The sequence below is a fragment of the Balaenoptera ricei genome, chromosome 5 (genome assembly GCF_028023285.1).
Source record: "Balaenoptera ricei isolate mBalRic1 chromosome 5, mBalRic1.hap2, whole genome shotgun sequence".
In the NCBI taxonomy this organism is placed as follows: Eukaryota; Metazoa; Chordata; class Mammalia; order Artiodactyla; family Balaenopteridae; genus Balaenoptera; species Balaenoptera ricei.
This window is the reverse complement of record NC_082643.1, coordinates 120,733,087-120,758,565: the sequence shown is the minus strand read 5'-3', so window position 1 is coordinate 120,758,565 and position 25,479 is coordinate 120,733,087. Positions and strand designations below refer to the sequence as shown.

Below are 25,479 nucleotides of genomic sequence, written 5' to 3'. Positions count from 1 at the left end.
ACAAAAGCAATTGCAGAATTTCAGGGTTTGAGAACAAATTTATCTCAATATAATCCTACTTAAATTCTTCACCTGTCAAACCTCCTAAAATTACCAGGATTTAAATGAGATCATAGGCAGTAGATCAAGTAATATTTCCTAAAAATGGAAAGTATTATCCAATAACAAGTGAGGTAACTGAAACACACAAGAGTAAATATCTCTTTACCCAAAGTTTCACTGTTGGACATCAGAATTGAGACCAGAACTAGCCGCAATGCTTCCATTATAAAAAAGCTTTATTATTTTGTTTCCATTTAGAAATCCAAAATACTCCAATCAAAAAACCAAAAAAAGTTCTGAAATACAATAAATATAAGGTACTTAAATTGAGACGTTATAACTTCTTTCTCACTCTCATGCATTCATTCAAACTATGTGCTCCAGATGCTGTTATTTTTCCAATTTGATTTGGCTTCCATTTGGAATTCAGGAGTTAATGCTATTCAGAAGAATACTTTTTAGCTACTAATAATGAACAGTAAATGACACTAAGTGGCTTGCTTTTGCTGCAGTTCAGTTTCAAATCTCTAAACTATTCTCTTCCTGCAGTTGTAATAAATCATATTTTGATTTATTCACCCCTAATGCTAGTTAACTAAGGGGTACTGTCTTTTGCACATTCTTTTTTAAACATTTTTTTCTTCTGAATATTTTAGTACTGTTCAAGAAACAAAGAACAAAATAACGTTAATCTTCAAACTTCTTATGCAACATATTGTTATATTTTTCTTATGAATTTAAAAAACCACTTAAAAAAACACCATCTTACCACTCTTCCAAGGTCCAATCCCTCCCCAGAACCACACCAGAGAAAAATAAATGATCGAGGTGCTGCAATCTCATCAATTTCCAACTTCATGATCTGTAAGAAATCAAACCAATATTGCATAGAAGCATTTTGTTTCCCATTCATCCTAAATCCAAAAGAACAACCATTGAGATTTATCAGGACTTACAGCAATGTGTTCTTTAAATGTACTAATTTTCATTAGGAAATACAATGGAAAATAAATTTTATCCTTAAACCTTGTTCTTCCGGTTTTTTATTCCCTATTAAGACAACACACGCAGATGCACACATGCACATACATACACTTGATTTTATATGGAAAGAGTTTACAGGAAACCATATTTATAGAATTACAGAATTTTATAAGTTATGGCTTGAGAGCAACCTGTTACCATTTACAGAAAAAGAAACTGAAAAGGGATTAAATTACCCCAAAGATAGGGGCAAAATTAAAACATAAGCACAAATGTCTGGGGGAGGACTTGGTTTCCAGTAGAACAGTTCTAAATAAAATCAATCAATATACACATTTCAGTATAATGACTAAGTCTGAAATGTCACAAACAATAGACTATAATTGTTTGCTTTGTATTTGTTAAGTGTGTCAATTTTAAAAAAAGTTCTGCAATAATTAAATCTCTAAATTGGGGAAATACCATATACTTGTATAAATGACTACAAAAAGCAACCATTTTACATGGTATTCCTTTTCTTTTAGCTTCCTGTCACAGTTAAGAAGTTCCAGAGACAACGGTTCAAGCAAATATTTATTAGTTTCATGTATTAAGAAAATCTTAACTTCTACCTGAGTGGATCATAACCACATCATCTATAATTTATCTAGGTGAAAAAACATTATTTGACAGTGATAATGGAAAAAAAATTACAATAGGCATAAACCTATTCAGTTTTATACTTCCGACTTTAAGTCTTGATATCTCATCTAATATTCTCATAGGAATATGAATTAAAATAAATATGTAATACACACACACATGTATTCCTACAAACGTCTATACATGGTATAGTTAAAGATAAGTGATGGCACATATCAGTGGAGAACATTAAGCAAATTACTCTCTTGACATTACAATTATAAATGCTAAATGTTGGTATTTTTAGAAAGTGCTTATATTCTTAAACAAAACACACTGGCCTCTACTGACTCTCTAATGTGAAAAAGAATACCTGTGAAACCCGAATCCTTTTCTTATTTATACTTTATTTATATTAGCTACTGGCACTTTCTTTAAGGTATTATCACATAAACGTTAAGAGCTTAGGGCTCTGGGGCCAGACAAAACTTTTCAATATGCATATAAAATGGAATTCCTTTATTTCAAAAACTCTGTTAGTTTATCATATATAATTGAAGCTCCTGTACCTTCACTGACCAAACCTTAGAGATTGGCTAGAGAAAATAAAGTTCAACCTAACCACTAATCATAGACATAATAAGATTAATTTTTCAATTTTCTTTTGACTAAATTGACAAAGATTGTTTTATCCTATTAATCAATTTTGATGAGGATATGGTGAAATAGATATTTCTTAAACACTACTAGAAGGAATGTAAATTTGTGCAACCTATCTGGAAAACTTCTCAGCGATAAATATCAAGAGCATTACATCTTTAACCTTAAGTTTTGGGGATACTATATACTGTACACTTTTCTGTGTTTCAACAATAAACACAGATTACACTTATCAGAGGAAAGGAAAAACTTTTGTAAAGTAAAATAAAATAAAAATAAAATAAATAAAATTGCCAGAGGTATTGAAGCTGAAAGGAAAAGCTTCAAGGAAGAAACACTGAAGTTATTACATCTTGAAAAGTAAGTAATATTAACAATAGTTAACAATTATTAACTCGGAAGAAGACGTGCAAGGATTCAAAGCAGTTTTCTATGGAACAGCAGTCTAGAATTTCAGTCCTTTCCCTTCCCTGCCTCTCCTGTGTTCAGTGCTCCTGATCACACTCTCCTCCTCAAAATTCCCTATTCCCTTGGTTTCCATGACATTCATACTCTCTTGGTTCACCTCATTCATCTTTGACCCATTCTTTTCACATCTCTTTTATAATGTGCCTCTTAAATGTAAGTTTCCTGAGGATTTACAGTAAAGCCACACTGTATCTTGAGACACTATCTCAAGACAAGTTCATTTATTCTCATAGGTTTATTGTGCTAACCCTTTAAAATCTGTATTTTGAGATGATCAGATCTGTCTTTTAAGTTTCATACTCTAATTACAACCTCTACTTGAATGTCTCACATACACCTCTAAATCAACACATTAAGTATAATCTAATCCCTCTAATCCTGTTACTCTTCTTAAATTGACTCTCTCAGCTGGTGATAACTCAACCCATTTATCCAAAGACTCAAACTCCTGAGTCATCCTTTACTCTTCCCCTCTTCCCAATCACTAGATCTCACCAGAAGTACCTACAAAACATTACTGAATTTATCACCTCCTTTCTATTCTTATTACCATCACCCTACATCAGGGTCCCTTCATCTCCTAACTAGACTACTGCAATGGTCTTCTATCTGCTCTCCCCTCTCCAGACTTCATTTTCCCTAGTCCATCCTCCTCTACACACTAATCTGACCATTTTACTAAACTGGTTAAAGCCCTTCAAAGACTCCTTAATGCCTTTAGGCATTAAGCTAAGCTTCTAAGAAGACAGCATCTCAAGACAGTCCCAACCTGTGTTCCCATCAACCTACACACAGACCTCCCTCACCCGTCTCTCTGCCTCCATCCCTTCTGCTCTTGCTGTTCCTTCTGCTTGGAATCCCTAATCCACCCTTTTCTTCAGCTGGCCAATTCCAGCTAATCTATCCATTCATACTGTTCATGTGTCACCTCCTCTTTGTTTATGTCCCCCAGCTTCCTCAGCTTGGTCAGTTTTTCTCAGATCACCTTATGCAGTCCTCTACTACTGAACTAACAATATGATAATGCAATTAACTGTTTAGGTAATTGTTTATTTTATCCCATTAAACTGTGTGCCCCTTAAGGCCAAATACTAAGTCTTATTCATCTTTGAATCTCCAGTACCCAGTTGCCTAGTACAAAGTGGTGCTCAATAAATATGTGTTATTTCTGTTATTGATCAGTAAAAACAGATTACTTTATGTAACTAACTGAAGCTATCAGCTTGTTCAATTTTATTCAGGAAAATATAACATTATCACAATTATATAATACTGAATTATATCACAATTATATAATACATATGCCCCTTAAATCTATTATACTGTAAGTTCTTTAAAGAGTAGAAATTATGTTTGTGTGTGTGTGTGTGCGTGTGTGTGTACGTATACTCTGATGTTTACTAAAACTAACCAAATATGGAATGTTATCAACCATTCAATCTGTTTTTAGACTTATTTCTAGCTATACATCCAAGGACTCTTAAGACTGGAATTGTGAGTCTTCCACAGACGATTTACTCACTACCTGCTCAACTTCTGCCTCAAAAAGACAAACCAGACTAAAGATATTATAGTATTTGTTAATGTACCTTAGACCTTCAACCATAATATATACTATAAATCTATATTTACAATTCCTAAAAAAGTAGGAATATTTATAATATTACTTTCTGACCAGACATATATTTATTTGAAAAATAAATAATTCATTACAATGTACAAAGTTTGATCATACATCATCCCAAGTCCAGCATTTTTCATTAGCAGTGATGCCAGTCTCTCTGTAATATTCTTCTAAAGGGGGTTCAAGAAGAATCACATCAAATTTGGGTGTTAGTTCTCTGATGTCAAAGGCTTCTATATCTGCTTGTAAGTACCTATTTGATTAAAGCATAAAATGTAAGAGATTTTCAAATACTTTACAGACGGTAATGAAAGAAATTTCTTAAATATTTCCTAAACACTATTTACAAAGTCACCATGAGCTAATTACTGAATACCTTTTTATGGAGGAGTATCCTTCCTCAGTACAGACAGTAAACCATCTACCAGTGCTCTTCCCGAGGACACGGATACACTCACACTACAAAGTAAAATCACAGTCCCACACGAACATCCAAAATACAAACTTCTCTCATTTCTTATATTGAAATTCCATACTCAGATATGAGTGTCTGAGCCCCTTTCCATTATCATCTTAATATTCCAAAGAATACCATATTACTTTTTCCACAATTGTTAAGTTAGTAAAACTATTTGTTAGTAAGTTTTAAATTCCTCCCTCTAAAAAAGTTTCTAAAAATGGACATAATTTTCTTTCATTAGTTTGTGCCTTAGTAATATTGTTTAAGTCTTTTCTAGCTACTTAGTATAAATTACTACTAGCCTTTACTTAATGGTTATTTCCACATAGTATGAAAGTATTTTAAATATAAATATAAAATACTTTAAATGTAAGAGTATTTCTAAATAGGATGAATATTAGTCTGCTAAAATTTTCGCCACAAACTCAGACTTCTTTGTGGTTCTTCTAATCATTAACAGTACACATTTTAGCAAACTGTTAAATGTACAAAATGTTCAAAGTAAGCTAAATGTGAAATAAACAGTCTCCAATTTCAAAGACCTTAAACACATTTTTTAGGGAAACATTAGTCTGTTTAGCAAAGGTTAAAATGAATTTTTGTATTCCAAAATGTTAATAGCATCTCTGGTTGCTGAGTTATAATTAACTTTCATTTTCTTACTTTCCCTAAGTTTTCTAACTTTCTTCAATAAATAAATTTTGAGAAGAAAAGTCATTTTAAAACATTTTAAGATAGTCAGGAATACAACAAATATGATTTTCTAAGAAAAAAAATTTTAATTAGTAATTTAAAGTAAATTATCTAGAAAACTGAAAATAAATTAAATGAGAACCTACTGTGTACTCAGCACTGCAGTTTCAAACTAATATATATTACTATACAGAAGAAAGAGAGTGTGTTAACCTTACAAAGATGGTGAATTTTTTGGAGAAAAGGAAACACTCTTGCACTGTTGGTGGGAATGTAAATTGATACAGCCACTATGGAGAACAGTATGGAGGTTCCTTAAAAAACTGAAAATAGAACTACCATACGACCCAGCAATCCCACTACTGGGCATATTCCCTGAGAAAACCATAATTCAAAAAGAGTCATGTGGGCTTCCCTGGTGGCGCAGTGGTTGAGAATCTGCCTGCCAATGCAGGGGACACGGGTTTGAGCCCTGGTCTGGGAAGATCCCACATGCCGCGGAGCAACTGGGCCCGTGAGCCACAATTACTGAGCCTGCGCGTCTGGGCCTGTGCTCCACAACAAGAGAGGCCGCAATAGTGAGAGGCGTGGCGCGCGCACCGCGATGAAGAGTGGCCCCCGCTTGCCACAACTAGAGAAAGCCCTAGCACAGAAACGAAGACCCAACACAGCCATAAATAAATAAATAAATAAATTAAAAAAAAAAAAAAAAAAGAGTCATGTACCAAAATGTTCATTGCAGCTCTATTTACAATAGCCAGGACATGGAAGCAACCTAAGTGTCCATCCACAGATGAATGGATAAAGAAGATGTGGCACATATATACAATGGAATATTACTCAGCCATAAAAAGAAACGAAATTGAGTTATTTGTAGTGAGGTGGATGGAGTTAGAGTCTGTCATACAGAGTGAAGTAAGTCAGAAAGAGAAAAACAAATACAGTATGTTAACACATATATATGGAATCTAAGGAAAAAAAAAAAGGTCATGAAGAACCTAGTGGCAAGACGGGAATAAAGACACAGACCTACTAGAGAATGGACTTGAGGATATGGGGAGGGGGAGGGGTGAGATGTGACAGGGTGAGAGAGTGGCATGGACATATATACACTACCAAATGTAAAGTAGATAGCTAGTGGGAAGCAGCTGCATAGCACAGGGAGATTAGCTCGGTGCTTTGTGACCACCTAGAGGGGTGGGATAGGGAGGGTGGGAGGGAGGGAGATGCAAGAGGGAAGAGATATGGGAACATATGTATAACTGTTTCACTTTGTTATAAAGCAGAAACTAACACACCATTGTAAAGCAATTATACTCCAATAAAGATGTTTAAAAAAAAAATGTATAAATGGTCAATATGTTATTGTTTTCAATAAATCCATAAAATACAGAAAAAAAAAAAGATGGCGAATTTTTTTCAAACAGAAAAGAGGTTACATGATAAAAAGACTAATATTTTAAGGCTGAGTTGGGAACAAAAAACCCCACTTACATAGGAGGAGTGTTAGATTTAGCTATTAACTCATCCTTCAGCCTGATGAGCTCCCTCAGTTTAGGGTATTCTTCAAATCTGTCAGCCAAACCTGAAGAGGAAACAGAGTAAATTCCAAATTTCAATACAAAGGAACATCAGTGCATTCAGACGTGACGAGCCTGCACAGAACAAAGCAATACACAACCACCTCTTCATCTGCACATCCTTTTAAAAAAGTCTGAGGACTTTTAAGCAATGCATATATACATTTTATATACCCAGTGACCCTAATCCCACATGCAGGCAAACTCCCAGATGTTCTAAAGCCCAGATCAAGTCAATTAACCATTTAATTTCTCAAATTTATTAAATTAACTAACCTGCTTATAGCATCAAATTTAGCCATTCTGTTCTCAGGAAAAGAAAATTTTTTCTCTCAATCATGCTTTTTTCGTTTTCTTTTTACTAAAAAAAGTCTTTCTCCCAAAGAATCTAGTGATTGTTAAAATTTTTACTTAGTTTCTTAGACAGTTACCCAAAGCAGAGAAAATGAGGATTTCTTTTCTTTACTACTGATGATCTTAAATTAAGTGGCTACACTTTATGGACACAATCCCAGAACAAATCTAATTAAGAAGATAATGAGTCCCTGACAGTCATTAGCTCACACCTCATTCACTCTGATTACTTATCTAAATTGTACTACCAATTCCAAGATAAGTCACTTTCTCTAAGAATATTTCCTATATCAATATTTATAGTTTTAAAGATCTCACTCCACCTTATTATAAACCAAATCCTCAGAAACATTTTCAAGCTTAGGACCTTGAAAAACATCTCCAAATTCCATAAAGGTTAAAAACAGGAGACTTGTTCCCATGTCCTCAAAAATATTTAAATCTTTGAGCCTCAGAAGAGATTTTAGGTAAAACAACATAATAACTGTTTAAACAACTGTAGGAGTAAGTAGGGCTTTGAATATCAAAGATTCCTAAAAGTTTTTATTTTTTCTTTCTTTGTTTTTTCTTTCTTCCCTACAAGAAGCATATTCATAACAATATAAATTATATAAACATCTTAAGTTGAAAACCAGAAGTACATTTTAATAACTTTAATATCAAAGAGTAAAAAAGTGAAAGATTTTGTAAAGCCTCATTAATCAGTGGTTACAGATCAAATTTCAAATGAAACAAATTTGAAGATTTTAGTACAATCAGGTTTCAATCACAGTAGTCAGCTCTCAATCATCTACGAAAGAGGTACACCTTTTTCTCAATCCACAATACTTTCCTAAGTACATTTTCTTTGCCTTGGAGAAATAAGTGTCTTAAAAGCAGAAAGTCTGATAATGAAATTTGGTTATATCAATATAACTTATCATAACTTTAAGGAGAAAAACAGCTTTTTGAAGTATAATTGATAAATAAAAACCTTATATATTAAACCTATATTTAACGTATGCAATTTGATGAGTTTGAACATATGCATACACCTGTGAAACCATCACCACAATCAAGGTAAGACATATCAATAACCTCCAGAAGTTTCTTTGTGTTCCTCTGGTTTTAGTGTGTGTGCGTGTGTGTGTGTGGTAAGAACACTTAAGTAAGATGAAATCTACCCTCTTAAATTTTAAGTATTGCTGACTATAGTCAACAGTATTGCTGACTACAGACAATTTGCTATACAGCAGATCTACAGAAAAAATTTATCTTGCATAACTGAAATTTTATACCAATTGAACAACAACTCCCCATTTTCCTCTCTCTAGCCCCTGACAATCACTGCTGCATTCTCTGCTTCTATGAGATTGACTATTCCAGGTACCTCATAAAAGTGTTATGTATTTATATACACATACTATTTTAGGTATCTCTATAAGTGCATGCATATTTGCCATCCTGTGACTGGCCTATTTCACTTACCATTATCATAACTTTTTGTGCTACATCTAAATTTTGCCCGTGAAAACATTAAAATCAGTTTCTACATGTTGCTTACAAACAAGAAAGGAAAAAATAAATTGGATTACATCAAAATTAAAATTTTTGTGTTGCAAATGGTACCAACAAGAAAGTGAAAAGACAGGAATTCCCTGGCAGTCCGGTGGTTAGGACTCTGCGCTCTCACTGCCAAGGGCATGGGTTCAATCCCTGGTCGGGGAACTAAGATCCCACAAGCCGCAGTGTGCCCAAAAGAAAGACAACCCACAGAATGGGAGAAAATATTTGCAAATCATACATCTGATAAAGGACTTGTACTGAGAATATATAAACAACTCTTACAATATAATAATAAAAAGACAAATTATCAATTAAAAAATAGGGTTTAGACATCTCTCTAAAGTAGGTATTTAAGTGGAAAAATAAGCATAGGAAAAGATTCTTAATATCATTAGTCACTAGGGAAATGTAGATCAAAACCGCAATGAAATACTACTTCATACCACTAGGATGGCTATAATTAAAAAGACAGATAATAAAATGTCAAGGGTGGTAAGAAACTGGAAGCCTCACATATTGTTGGTAGGAATGTAAATGGTACAGCTGCTCTGAAAAACATTTGGGCAGTTCCTCAAAAACTTAAACATAGAATTACCACATGACCCAGCAATTCCACTCCCAGGTATATACCGAAGAGAAATGAAAGCATACATTCACACAAAAGCTTTACATGAATATTCACAGCAGCAGAGTTTATAACAATCAAAAAGTGGAAACAACACAAATGAATAGATAAACGAAATGTGGTATGTACATACAATGGAATATTTGGCAATAAAAAGAAATGAAGTACTGATAATATGCTGCAACATCAATGGCCCCTGAAAACATGTTAAGTGAAAAAAGCCCAGTCACAAAATATCACATATTGTATGAGTCCAATTATATGAAATGTCTAGAATAGGCAAACTGATAGAGACAATAGTCAATTAATGATTACTTAAGGCTGGGGGGCAACTGTGGGAGAAGGAATAGGAATTGACTGCTAATGAGTACTGAATTTCTTTAGGGGAGATGAAAATGTTCTAAGGATGTGGAGAAAGGGGACTTGTACACTGTTGGTAGGAATGTAAATCGGTGCAGCCACTGTGGAAAACAGTATGGAGGTTTCTCAAAAAAACTAAAAATAGAACTACCACATGATCCAGCAACTCCATTCCTGGGTATATATCCGAAGAAAATGAAAACACTAATTCAAAAAGATACACGCACCCCAATGTTCTTAGCAGCATTATTTACAATAGCCAAGAAATGGAAGCAACCTAAGTGTCCAGCAAAGGTAAATGGATAAAGACAATGTGCTATATATATATATATATATATATATATATATACACACACACACACACACACATACAATGTGGTGTATACACACACACACACACACACACACACACACAATTACTACTCAGCCATAAAAAAAAAGTGAAATTTTGCCTTTTGCAACAACATGGATGGATTGGAGGGTGTTATGCTTAGTGAAATAAGTCAGACAGAGAAAGACAAATACTGTATATTATCACTTATACGTGGAATCTAAAAAATAAAACTAGTGAATATAACAAAAAAAGAAACAGACTCACAGATAAAGAGAACAAACTAGTGGTTACCAGGGGGGAGAGGGAAATGGGGAGAGCAAAATAGGGGGAGGGGATTAAGAAGTACAAACTTCTATGTAGGGCTTCCCTGGTGGTGCAGTGGTTAAGAATCCGCCTGCCAATTCAGGGGACATGGGTTCAAGCCCTGGTCCAGGAAGATCCCACATGCCGCGGAGCAACTAAGCCCGTGCACCACAACTACTGAGCCTGCGCTCTAGAGCCTGCGAGCCACAACTACTGAAGCTCATGTGCCTAGAGCATGTGCTCTGCAACAAGAGAAGCCATCGCAATGAGAAGACAGCGCACCGCAACGAGGAGTGGCCCCACTCTCTGCAACCAGAGAAAAGCCCACGTGCAGCAATGAAGCCCCAACATGGCCAAAAATAAAATAAATAAAATAAAATAAATTTATTAAAAAATATATATATAAAATAAAATTTTTTAAAAACCTTCTATGTATATAATAAATAAGCTACAAGGATATATTGTAGTACAGCAGAGAAAATACAGCCAATATTTTATAATAACTATAAATGGAATATAATCTTTAATAATTGTAAACCACTATTTGTACACCCAAAACTTATATAATATTGTAAATTGACGATACCTCAATTTTTAAAAAAAGTTCTAAAATTAGATTGTGGCAATGGTTGCACAAATCTATAGATATTCTTAAAAAACTGAATTATATTCTTTAAATGGGTGAACTGTATAGTACATGAATTATCTCAGTCAAGCTGTTTTTTTAAATGTAGGGATAATGCCTTTGGTAAGCTTATCGGTAGACTGGACACAGCTGAGAAAAGATTCTGAGCTTGATGATATCTCAATGGAAACCTCTAAAACTGAAAAGTAAATAGAACAAAAATTGGAAAAAAAAAAAAAAGCCAGACTATATACGGAATGTGGGACAACTACAAAAGGTATAATGTGTAATGGAAATATAAGAAGGAGAAAAAACAGAAAGAGGAACAGAAGAAATATTTGAAATAATAATGACTGAGAATTTTCCCAAAATAATGTCAGACATCAAACCCCAAATACAGGAAGCCCAGAGAGTACCAAAGAGGATAAATGCAAAAAAACCCCAAAGCAAACAAAACCCAGCTATACCTACACACATCATTTTCAAACTACAGAAAATCAAAGCTAACGAATAAATTCTGAAAGAAACCAGAAAAAAAAAAATACCAAACCTATTGAGGAACAAAGTTAAGAATTATACCCAACTTCTCAGAAACAAGCAAGCAAGAAGAGGGTGAAGTAAAATACTTAAAGTGTTGAAAGAAAGAAAACACCAATCTAGAATTCTGTACTTTGCAAAATTAATCTTTCAAAAGTAAAGGAAAAATAAACACTTTCTCAGGCAAACAAAAATTGACGGAATTTGTTGCCAACAGGCCTGCCCTGCAAGAAATGTTAAAAGAAATTCTTTAGAGAAAAGGAAAATAATATAAGTAAGAGAATCAGATTTGCATAAAGAAAGGAAGAGCATCGAAGGAATAAATGAAGGCAAAATAAAAATGAGGGATAGTGGGCTTCCCTGGTGGCACAGTGGTTGAGAATCTGCCTGCCAATGCAGGGGACACGGGTTCGAGCCCTGGTCTGGGAAGATCCCACATGCCGCAGAGCAACCAGGCCCGTGAGCCACAATTACTGAGCCTGCGCGTCTGGAGCCTGTGCTCCGCAACAAGAGAGGCCGTGATAGTGAGAAGCCCGCGCACCGTGATGAAGAGTGGCCCCCGCTTGCCGCAACTAGAGAAAGCCCTCGCACAGAAACGAAGACCCAGCACAGCCATAAAGAAATAAATAAAAATAAATAATTAAAAAAAAAATGAGGGATAGTTACAGAACCAAAATGAAGGAAAGATGGAAGGAAGAAGGAAAAAAGTAACACTGCTTGATGGAAAAAGAGAGTGGACTAGAAGTACTAAGAATGGAAAGGGGAAGCCAAGCCAGGAAAAATAATTTTGTTAGAAATAAACCACAAAATGGATAAATTACATGCATGTAATCAACAGCTAGCAACAGCATATTCCCAACAAATCTGACATACCTACATCTCTGATGAAATTTTGAGGTCTATGTCCGGTGTCTACAAAATGTTGGCAGTAATCATTATGGGGATTTAAACTCTGTGTTCCCTAAAGAAAACATCAAAATTAAATTAATAGCATTCGCTCTGATGGCAGATACACTAACTCTGTACTTTATTTTTTATTATGAGGCCATACAAAATATAAGTTAATTGACATTAAAAAAACCAGAAAACATCACTATTAAAATAATAGTATTACAATTCAGTATCTACAGACATTAATAAAGCATTATCTCATCCTAAATAGCCAAGCATCAGAAGAATATTTCATGAATAATTTAAATCACCTTTATTTTATAATAATGATCCCTCAATAACTGAAAAAATCTTGAAAACAAGTAAGTATTTAAAATCTTTTAAGGCATAGAGCTAAAATGTGAACAGTTATGGACTTGAAATTTATTTATTTACCTTAAGAAAAGTACTAGAATCTTTGTAAATCTCTTCTTCATATGGCAAATTCTCATCCTCCTGTTGCATTTCTAATTCATCCTTGGAAAAGGAAGTATACATTTTATGTATAAGAGGAGTATCTTACATATTATGATATCTCGAGTATTAAGACTCATATAAATATTTTCTTTCCCTAAGATACAATAAAGTTTTCAAATTACTGTTAAAGTCAAACATTGAAGTCAGGACTTCCCTGGTGGTCCAGTGGTTAAGAATCCGCATTCTAATACAGGGGATGCAGTTTGGATCCCTGGTCAGGGAACTAAGATCCCATGTGCCGTGGGGAACTAAGATCCCACATGCCACGGGGCAACTAAGCCCGTGCATGCGCCCGACAGCTAGAGAGAAGCCCACGCGCGGCAATGAAGAGCCCACATGCCACAACTAAGGCCCGATGCAGCCAAATAAATAAATAAATAATTAAATAAAATACAAATTAAAAAAAAATTTTTTTTAATCTAAAAAACAAAAAAAATTGAAGTTTTTGCTTTCCCATCATTAGCTGTAACTAGTTATGTTTATAATATATAAAATAAATGTTTCTTTTTCATTCTCATCAGTAATAATTGTCTATAGCTACTAATTTTGTTGACTAAGTTATCTAGGATTATTTATCTCTGATATAATACCTTAAATATTAGAATTTAGCTCAAATCATGAAAGATACGACCACCAATGGGGCACTTTTATTTCTACTAGATCAAACCATATGAAACTGCTATTTTATAAGTCAAAAATGCTAAAACACCAGAAACTGTATATGGTTTGACCTAATATAATCACAAATAGTTGTTATATAAAAGGATATATCAAATGCAACCAACACACAAGAGAATATTTATGAAATCAGATTAATTATACCTAAAGATTTACTGAAACTATTTGTTCTCTTCTCTATTGAATATAGTTGTATGACAATTAATTTGAAAAAAATGGAGGTAGGTTTTTTTGTCCTTAACTTTCTTTCTTTTCAACTACATATTGTAATTACAAGTTGAGAAGCTGGGTTTTTGCCTTGGGCCTCTGTCAGAAATGGTTCTACACTGCTGTCTAGCCCATGAGTTCTCAAAATATTTCAATTTGACTACCCTATATTGTTAACATGGAATAATGCAACTCAAAAAAGACAGTATTGTAGCCTCTTGAAATATGATCGAATTATCCAAAGTTTCTGATACATCTACCTCCTTACTCTTATTTAAGAATGCTATCACCTAGTGCTTACTAGGCATTATGCTAAGTGCTTTATATACATCACCTAATTTAATCCACATACCTCTTGTGTTAAACTGATATAAATGTCTTAATTTACCTAATTACATACACACTACCAACAATTATTCAGTATTCTGTCAAAATTCAGCTTCTGTCAAATTTTGTTTTCCTGGGTAAGACTCTATGGATTGTAAGGACTTATTTTCTTCTTGACCATAAAATTGTCCCATTCTCTACTTGCCTTATATTCTTCCATTTTGTCTTCATCTGTCTCTCCTTCATCCTGATACTTACGTTTTGCATTTGGAGCAGAGGTATCATAGGAAGCCCTGAAAATTAAAACTGAAATATCACTCACAAATATATACAAGATGTATAAATGTATCCATTAATAATATTAAAGAACCAGTTATAAAAACAGAACAAGGCAAATTTTTCCTGACTAAACAGTATCTATTCACCCAGTTTACAAATCTTAAAAGTATCACAACCTGATGAATAATCTGTACTTTATTTTTATGAGAAAGCAAACAAATAAGAAACTAAGCTTTTATAAGGTATGTATGACAAAAAGAAACTTCTACGTTATGTATCATTCTAATCTGTCTTGAGCAAAACTGATGTTCTATAAAGGACCATAAGGGACTACTACAAGCAACTATATGTCAATAAAATGGACAACCTGGAAGAAATGGACAAATTCTTAGAAAGGTAAAAAGTTCCCAGACTGAACCACGAAGAAACAGAAAATATAAACAGACCAATCACAAGTAATGAAATTGAAACTGTGATTAAAAATCTTCCAACAAACAAAAGTCCAGGACCAGATGGCTTCACAGGTGAATTCTATCAAACATTTAGAGAAGAGCTAACACCCATCCTTCTCAAACTCTTCCAAAAAATTGCAGAGGAAGGAAAACTCCCAAACTCATTCTATGAGGCCACCATCACCCTGATACCAAAACCAGACAAAGATACTACAAAAAAAAAGAAAATTACAGACCAATATCGCTCATGAATATAGATGCAAAAATCCTCAACAAAATACTTGCAAACAGAATCCAACAACACATTAAAAGGATCATACACCATGATCAAGTGGGATTTATCCCAGGGATGCAAGGATTCTTGAATATATGCAAATCAATCAATGTGATACACCATATCAACAAATTAAAGAATAAAAACCATATGATCATCTCAATAGATGCAGAAAAAATTCGATAAAAATTTGACAAAATTAACACCCATTTAAGATAAAAACTCTCCAGAACATGGGCATAGAGGGAACCTACCTCAACATAATAAAGGACATATATGACAGACCCACAGCAAACATCATTCTCAATGGTGAAAAACTGAAAGCATTTCCTCTAAGATGAGGAACAAGACAAGGATGTCCACTCTCACCGCTATTATTCAACATAGTTTTGGAAGTCCTAGCCATGGCAATCAGAAAAGAAAAAGAAATAAAAGGAATACAAATCGGAGGGACTTCCCTGGTGGCGCAGTGGTTAAGAATCCACCTGCCAATGCAGGGGATATGGGTTCGAGCCCTGGGCCGGGAAGATCCCACATGCCGCGGAGCAACGAAGCCCATGCGCCACAACTACTGAGCCTGCGCTCTAGAGCCCACGAGCCACAACTAATGAAGCCCATGTGCCTAGAGCCCATGCTCCGCAACAAGAGAAGCCACCACAATGAGAAACCATGCACTGCAATGAAGAGTAGCCCCTGCTCGCCACAAGTAGAGAAAGCCTGTGCACATCAACGAAGACCCAACGCAGCGAAAAAGAAATAAATAAATAAATATTTTTTTTAAAAAGGAATACAAATTGGAAAAGAAGAAGTAAAACCGTTGCTGTTTGCAGATGACATGATAATATACATAGAAAAATCCTACATCTGCCACCAGAAAACTACTAGAGCTAATCAATGAATTTGGTACAGGATACAAAATTAATGCACAGAAATCTCTGGCATTCCTATACACTAACTACAAAAGATCAGAAAAATAAATTAAGGAAACAATCCCATTTACCAATGCAACAAAAAGAATAAAATACCTAGGAATAAACCTACCTAATGAGGCAAAAGACTTGTACTCACAAAACTATAAAACACTGATGAAAGAAATCAAATATGACACAAACAGATGGAGAGATATACCATGTTCTTGGATCTGAAGAATCAATATGGTGAAAATGACTATACTACCCAAAGCAATCTACAGATTCAGTGCAATCCCTATCAAATTACTAAAGGCATTTTTCACAGAATCAGAACAAAGAATTTTACAATTTATATGGAAACAGAAAAGATGCCAAATAGCCAAAGCAATCTTGAGAAAGAAAAATAGAACTGGAGGAACCAGGCTCCCAACTTCAGACTAAACTACAAAGCTACAGTAATCAAGACAGTATGGTACTGGCACAAAAAAAGAAATACAGATCAGTGGAACAGGATAGCAAGCCCAGAGATAAACCCACACACCTATGGTCACCTTATCTTTGATAAAGGAGGCAAGAATATAGAATGGAGAAAAGTCAGCCTCTTCAATAAGTGGTGCTGGGAAAACTGGACAGCTACATGTAAAAGAATGAGATCAGAACACTACCTAACACCATACACAAAAATAAACTCAAAATGGGTTAAAGACCTAAATGTAAGACTGGACACCATAAAACTCTCAGACGAAAATGTAGGAAAAACACTCTTTGACATAAATCACAGCAAGATCTTTTTTGACCCACCTCCTAGAGTAATAAAAATAAAAAACAAACAAATGAGACCTAATGAAACTTAAAAGCTTTTGCACAGCAAAGGAAACCATAAACAAGATGAAAAGACAACCCTCAGAATGGGAGAAAATATTTGCAAACGAAGCAACTGACAAAGGATTAATCGCCAAAATATACAAACAACTCAGGCAGCTCAATATCAAAAAAACAGATAACCCAATCAAAAAATGGGTGGAAGACCTAAATAGACATTTCACCAAAGAAGACATACAGGTGGCCAAGAGGCACATGAAAAGATGCTCAACATCACTAATTATTAGAGAAATGCAAATCAAAACGACAATGAGGTATCACCTCACACCAGTCAGAATGGCCATCATCAAAAAAATCTATGAACAGTAAATGCTGGAGAGGGTGTGGAGAAAAGGGAACCCTCTGGCACTGTTCGTAGGAATGTAAATGGATACAGCCACTATGGAGAACAGTATGGAGGTTCCTTAAAAAACTAAAAATAGAACTACCATACGACCCAGCAATCCTACTACTGGGCATATACCCTGAGAAAACTATAATTCAAAAAGACACATGCACCCCAATGTTCACTGCAGCACTATTTACAATAGCCAGGTCATGGAAGCAACCTAAATGCCCATCAACAGATGAATGGATAAAGAAGATGTGGTACATATATACAGTGGAATATTACTCAGCCATAAAAAGGAATGAAATTGGGTCATTTGTAGAGATGTGGATTGACTTAAGAGTCTGTCATACAGAGTGAAGTAAGTCAGAAAGAGAAAAATAAATACCATATATTAACACATATATGTGAAATCTAGAAAATGGTACAGATGAACCTATTTGCAGGGCAGGAATAGAGACAAAGATGTAGAGAACGGATGGGTGGACACAGCGGGCAGAGGGAAGGGGAGGGTGGGATGAACTGGGAGATTAGGACTGACATATGTTCACTACCATGTGTAAAATAGATAGCTAGTGGGAACCTGCTGTATAGCACAGGGAGCTCAGCTTGGTGCTCTGTGATGACCTAGATGGGTGGGATAGGAGGGGGTGGGATGGAGGTCCAAGAGGGAGGGGATATATGTATACATATAGCTGATTCACTTCACTGTACAGCAGAAACTAACACAACACTGTAAAGTAATTATACTCCAATAAAAAAAAATTGATAACTACAACACTGAAAAATTCTAAATGCTTTACGAACTATCAAATCAATACCACTTTTAGGGCAAACTGTGTTTTTTTAATAAGGATTTTAAAAATAAAATTATATATGGCATATAAGCTAACTCCTAGCCTAACATTCCATTTTCTAACTACTTTATAATTGAAAACTTACTGTATTCAGATAGTAAGTATTTCATAATTCATGAACTAACAATAAAAACCAATGTTTCCTAAATCTATACACTGATGCTTATAACAACACACTTCATACATAGGATTATTGTTTATTAAAACAGTGATCCTTTCACAAATATTAACATGTCACTAAAAAAAAAATTATTCAACTGACCTGCAAGTTTCTCTTGTTTCAGCAATTTCTCTCTGCTCATCTTTGCTATTTAACACAGCACCAATACTGTCAGCACTTTCAGCTCCCAACTGAGAAACGGCAAAAACCAAAAATTAGATGACAGTGTACTGAATAGCCTTCCTAGTCATTTGTAGCAGCATTTAATACATCAAGTATTAAAAAAAAAAAAAAAACAAAACCCGTAACTACTGCAGCAGGCAAATGGACGAATTACCTTGCAGGAAAAACAGAAAACACCTTGGAGCAAAACCATGTTAATTAAGAATGATTTTGCCAGCTGAAAAGTATTTTATGTTTTCAGTTATTTTGAAATTAAAACAATTAACTTGAGCCAATCTTCTACTTTTAAAGCAAATAATAAAACACAATTTAGCAGCAGTAGCAATAACAAAACAAAAAAAAAAGCAGCTAACATATAGGGTTTATAGTGTGACAGGCACTACGTTAAACACTTTGCATACATCGGCTCACGTATCGTACCTTATTTATTCCATGCTGTAATAAATACCTTTTCAGTTTTATTCAAGCCAAGTCTTTATAATGATTATAGGCACAACACTAAACTTTACAAAAACCTGAAAAATAGTCATGCAAATTCGGGTTGGCAGTTCGGGAAATTTTGCAAAATACAACAAATGTAAACAAATCACTAGTTGAGATAAGCCTGGCTACACAGTGTGGGATCAATTCATGGAAAACTTTCAAAGCCAAACCAAGAAGTATAGAATGCAATTGACAGGCCATGAGGAACCACGTAATATTTTTAAGCACACAAAGGGCATGAGGAAATCTGCATTAAATAATCCCTTAGCTCAAGAAAGGTGAGAAGGCACACTACAATATTAGAGCTGCAAGTCCCCAGCCTTGATCTTAAACAATTACCACTGCCTCTTTAGACTACCCACTTCATGACTCCCCTAAGGTTTCCCCAATGATAAATCTCTTCCAATATATCAACTGTTCCTGATATTTTAACTCTTCCATAAAATCTTCCTGACCCCTGTTCTCTTTAGTCAGAAAACACATTTATTCCCATAGGTGGAATGCTTTCTAACCTTCTTCCCAAGACTGACTCCACTCCCTTCAAATCTCAGATGAGTACATTTCCTCTGAGGGTCCTTCCATGAACACTATATACAGAATAGGTAGCCTCCTTTCCATTATTTTTACCTCCTCATTTCCTCATTAAGATCATAGCACTTAATACATCCTTTTTGTTTTACTTTTATTTGTTTCACGGTCACTATCACAACTTCCAATTTTTTATTTGTACAATTCAATTACTTTATCAGTTTACTTTTGTTTACTTCTCCCCCACTGAAATGTTAGCTCACTGAGGGGAAGAACTCTGTCCTGCTGGTATCTGTATGTTCAGCAGCTACTATAACATCTGACTTATAGTACATGTTTATAAATATGTGAATGAACCAATGAGATTTTCTACCAAGGTGTAAATCAGAATACAATGTTTTACAAGAGAAATGCTTTAAATCAAATTGTGCTTACATATATAATTGTCTTCTCATGCTCCAACATTTTAAAAAAATTGTGGAATGACTGGAGTAATAGACTTTCCATTGTGGTAGCACTAAATATATTATTTGAATAATTATGACAATTTGGTATCATTTGAAAGCACGTATAATTTTTTGAAACAAAGCTACAAGTTAAATAAAAACAGGTGTAAATCGTTGATGATAGCATCAATTGCCACAATCATGGTCTGGGCCTATATACTACATCCGATATCTTCATCCAGCAGCCAAAAGTAAGTCAAGCAAATTATACACACTTGAGTTGTGCTCTACTCTGACAGATCATCAATCAACAAAAATTTATTAAAAACTTACTTTGGGCAAGAAACAAAGTTAGGATAGAAGATTAAGCCAACAGGAATTAAATGCAAAGACGTTGCACGCAAACTGTTTATATTCTGTATGATGGTTAATAATATACAGTAGTGGACTCAACAGTAAGGAAAATGGATGCTCAGAGGGAGAAGAGCCTAAGCCAGGGAGATCACAATAGGTTTCATCACAAAATTCTGACCTGGGCTGTCAGAGGATAGACAGAAATCAGAAAGAAAGGACAATTTTTAAAAATCATAAAGTATGTACTGCACAAATCATGTTCTGGAGAGTAATAAACCAGTCTGTCTTGTTCATACAGAGAAAAGTAAGTGAAAGAAAGGCTGAAATTAGTTGGTAAAGTGGAAGTCTGTCATTGATTATATTGTACATCCTTACTTAGGTGGAAAGGTTCCTATCCAACTGTACTAGGAGGCAGCGAGGTGTATTGAAAAGGCCTAAAACTGCAGCCTGCAAATGTAAAAGGTTTGCGGCCTTCAGCATGTAACAAATTCCCTGAACTTTATTTTCTTCATCTATAAGACACAGATAGCATCTGACTGGTAGGATCAAATATAATGTATGTACAAGCTTGGCAGAGTCCTGACACACAGAAAGGACTTAATAAATGGCAGCCATTATTAAATTCTGTGCAGTATGTAAGCTCTCTGAGGGTAGGACCACCTATTATTATTCATAGCTGAATTGCCAATGTCTACAAAAGCTCCTGGCACATAGTAAGACACTCAACCAATCATTGTTTACGACTATTCTGAATCAAACAGACGTTCGAATTCAAAACTAAAGAGTAAGAATCTTGGTGGTAACAAAGAGCTGCTGAACATTTTTGAAGATAACATAATAGAAACTGGGAAAAGGAAGGCTTGGAAAAGATACCTGATTTGTCCAAAATCATTATGCCAGGAACAGATCTGATTCCAAACGCCCCCTTTTTTTTTGGCCGCGCGTTTGTGGGATCTTAGTTCCCGACCACAGACTGAACCCGGGCCACAGCAGTGAAAGCGCTGAGTCCTAACCACTGGACCACCAGGGAACTCCCTAAACGCCCACATTTTTAACACTGTACCATAAATCTTTTCATCAGATCATAAAAGAGGATAGGTCTCAGATTTCCATGTACTAAAACGAAAATTTATTACTGAAAAAAATAACAGTAAGATACTTCATCAAGCCTGCGAGCATTTCCCCCATCCCTTTTACCGGTCTGAGTGGCAGAAAGTAAAACACAACCTCTAACTTTAATTAAGCAGAGGTGTGCATCTGCATTTTCTGCTTGTGTACTCTACTAATCAAGTGTTAACTTACTCATACACAAGAAGGAGTGAAGCCAAGATTTGGAGAGACAAACCTGGGTTCAATTTTCTGGGCCAGAGGTAAAGGAGCCGGGGCAAAAATTAACCTCTGGAGCCTCTGTTTCATTATCCGATAAGTGAAGACAATATTACCTATTTCAGAGATTTGTTTGTGACCGATACAGATTAAGAATTCAAACATTAGCTGCGGGTGAGGACGCGGATACCGTACACGACACAGTCGACTGCAATACGCATCATGCAGAATCTAAAATTTACACTCAGGCTACTACCAATGCAGTCGTTGGACACTATCCCAGAGAAAATACTGTAAACCTGGCCCACAATGAAGCCACAATCTCAAGAATCGGGTGCTGATTACGAAGAAAGGCAAGACACAAACCACCATTTAAAAAGTGAACAGAAATTCTGGAGGATAGCAAGTCACTTTTCTTTGCGTGAACTGGGTATTTACACAAAGACCACTGTATTCTCATCATTGAGCCCCACTCGGCGGCCATTCTATAACGGCTGCTGAAGACCAAGCGTGGCGTTCGGTTTAGCACCACCACAATGACCGCGAGGTAAAACAGGAAAAGATTCGGGGTACCCCGGGAGTTGAGAACAAGAAGGTAGGCGGGCGCAGGGATTAAGGTCGCGGGACTAGAAAGGAATGCACCGCGGCCGGTAAGGAGACAGAAAGGGGGGGAGGAGGTAAGAGGCCGGCCGCGCACGCGCATTCGCGATCCCACCCTGGGCGGCCGACCTGCTGCGCGAGAAGCTGTCGCCGTAACTTCTGCCGCTCCCGGATCTCCTGCAAGCGGCTGTCCATGTCCCAACTCTTGTTTTCCACTGCCTCGAAAACTTGGCAATGAGCGGACGAATCCCCGCCCAATTTTTCTTCGGAGACTGTGGAACACAAAATTCTCCAGGACCTTCAAGCGGCGTCTGCCCACTCTTTTTTCCTCAATAGGTGTTTCCGGCGCGGCCGGAATTTGGCTCCACCGCTCCCGGAAGTCCCGCCTCCTTTTGGGCGCCCGCGATTTGCCGCTGCCGAGAAGGAGCCTAATGAGGGTCCTGCGATGCCGGCGCCAGAGGCGTCTCCGGAGGCTTCGGCCGTCCAGAGCCGGGGCTGCCGGAGCTGTGCGGGCGAATCGCTTGACCCCTCACTTGCCCCTTCCTGGGACTTCAGGCTCCCTTGGTCTGTCAGTACTGGTTGCCAAGTGGTGGGCCGTTTGGTTGATTCCCTTTTCCGTTAGTTCCCCAGTTGCCAGTTCTGACGTTTTAAACATTGCCAGATACCCGTTTTTTCGTGAAAGCACTAACGCGAGTCAGATTGCGGGGTGTGAACCCTGGACTGTCGTTTACTAGCTGAGTGGCCTTGGCTAGATAATCAACCTCTGTGAGCCTCTAGTTTTCTCATTTGTAAAATGGGAGTGATAAGAGTGCCTACCTCACAGAGTTGTGAAGATTTAAAGAATAAACAGCCAAACACATCCCGCCATGCAAGTGTTCATTAAGCTTTTTATTACCACTTTCCACTTGAGGCAGGGAACAGCAACTGCATCTGCCCGTGCTCTTCTCCACAACTCACTAGACCTTGAGAAGTTTCCTATTTTACCATAATGCATTTCATGGATTCTTTAGAGAGGTGGGAGGGTGACAGTAAAATATGTCTTGGTTCATGTCCTAGAGGTCAGAGGCTACGGGGGCCCTTTTTGTGCTTGTGCATTTGTCTTAGCTGGAAATAACCCTGAGATATGAAAACAAATAGCCTACTGAAATTACCTGCTTGTGGCAGGGGGGCTCAGTGACGATTCTCCTCTCTTCATAGGAAGGCAACAAGGACCAAAGTCTTAAGTTATTACCATTATACACCATATTTGTCATCTTATTCCAAATTCAAAGTAGCAGAAGTAGACTAAGACGTCATGTTGCCCCAAGTTTAATTGGAAATTGTGGCACATACTTACCAACATTAGTAACAGGTCTGTTCTTTGAGAGAGGATTTAATTTTTGAAAATAGTATTAAATCCTCCAGATCAAAAGCAGGTGGGTCAGGCTAGGCCAAAAGTGGGCAGACTAGGCTCTTACTAATTGTCATGTCTTTCTCAAGAACTAGCTCTGAAAGGCAATTTCAAAAGAGGAGTCCTAAAACTCCCTTGAGTAATGGCAGCACTGTTGGAAAAAGTATGTTAACTTCCAAGGGGCCTATACTGTAAAAGACAATCGTAATTTGTACATATGAATTAAAGTGTGTTTCTTTAACAATCAGCTGCATCACCTGCCAGTCAGGTAAGTTGAGTACTGATTTGGACTATTTATCAGTGATGTGAATAGACATTTTGTTCACTCAAAATTTTATTATATTTATTGAGCATTTTATATGGCAGACACTGTGATGGACCCTTGAGTCTATCAAAGACCAAAAACCAAATCAGTCAGTTTTTCTTTAGGGAGTTTACTATCTAAAGGAGGAAAAAATGTTTTTCCTGGTAAAGTGTAGTGCAGGTGCTGGTGGTATTTAAGCCCCATACTCACCTAAACTCTGCTCTGTGACGATGGTTGGGCTGGGAGTTTGCAAACTGTAGCTCCCAGCTTTCCTTGTCAGATGGCTTCCTGTAAGATTCTGCCAAGAATTCTGCACAGGCAGAAAATCAGAAGGCGGAACATGGGAAAGCTATTGTTCCTTAGTTCTCTTCCTCTCTGCTTCTGGTATCCAGGGGAGTGGCTGTGCCCTTTACGAAGTCCAGCACCAGCTGCAGCAACCCCTCCTTGGTGGTCCTGTTTTCCCTTTCCCTACACTCACGTGGCATCCCCAGAAGAGCATTTGCTCTTGGGCTCTGATAATACCACCTCCACCCTCTGTTCTACCAGCTCTAGGACTAGTAGCCACTTCCTGCCGTTAGGAATTTCTGATTTAATCTCACCTTCCCCTTTATGCTCTTCTAGCCGTCAACATTTCTCCATAGCAAATGCTGTCTGTTTAGAATTCCTTATTTGATTTCTGTTTTCTTGCCTGGGACCTGTACTGATGAAGATGCAAATGTGTACTACCTTTAGTATTTACAAAGCCTTTGGAATGCAGCAGAGGGTTGTCCCGGTTTCCACAAAGAAAGGGATATAACTCTGAAATCTGTCTCCCAACCAATGAATTTTAAAATACCAGACCACACCTGTGGAGTACTGTACATGCCTGTCAGTAACATTTGTTCATCACAGCAACGTAAGGACCACTAGGGAATGTGTGTGGTGGGGAGAAGGGGGAGAAGAAATTTAGAAAGTCCCCACATACAATTCATATTCTTTGAAAAAGCAATTTAACTTCTAGGCACTTATTTTAAGGAAGTAGTGAGAGATCCACGTAACAATGAATGCATCTGCCCTGTTGGGCTGCATCCCATAGGCCTACAAGTCCTGTGCTTGCCCAGCTTCAAGACTAAAGAAAGAGCCCAGAGTCAGCAACAGAGACACCAATGCATGGGGGAGACTACACGTCTGAAGCAAAGTCCTGGAGCAAAACCCCACCGTGTGCGTTGGAGGGCAGGCAGAACAAGGTGGCCGTCTTCGCTGTGGGGAAGGGAGGGAGATTACCAGTTACAGGGGAAATAGAAGTCAG

At 36.5% G+C, this 25,479-nt stretch overlaps 1 protein-coding gene across 1 annotated transcript in view; it reads right to left on the bottom strand.

Moving 5' to 3' along the window:
• Positions 1 to 22,826, bottom strand: part of METTL14 (methyltransferase 14, N6-adenosine-methyltransferase subunit) — a 33,457-nt gene extending 10,631 nt beyond the window's left edge. Inside the window, exons 1-8 of the mRNA XM_059924236.1 lie at positions 22,627 to 22,826; positions 18,680 to 18,768; positions 14,640 to 14,727; positions 13,142 to 13,222; positions 12,689 to 12,776; positions 7,047 to 7,137; positions 4,511 to 4,652; positions 812 to 904 (exon numbers count right to left, since the gene is read on the bottom strand). Of these exons, the coding sequence (XP_059780219.1) occupies positions 812 to 904; positions 4,511 to 4,652; positions 7,047 to 7,137; positions 12,689 to 12,776; positions 13,142 to 13,222; positions 14,640 to 14,727; positions 18,680 to 18,768; positions 22,627 to 22,692 (738 nt within the window). The 5' untranslated portion in view covers positions 22,693 to 22,826. The remainder of the gene's footprint in view (positions 1 to 811; positions 905 to 4,510; positions 4,653 to 7,046; positions 7,138 to 12,688; positions 12,777 to 13,141; positions 13,223 to 14,639; positions 14,728 to 18,679; positions 18,769 to 22,626) is intronic.
• Positions 22,827 to 25,479: the final 2,653 nt, after the last annotated feature.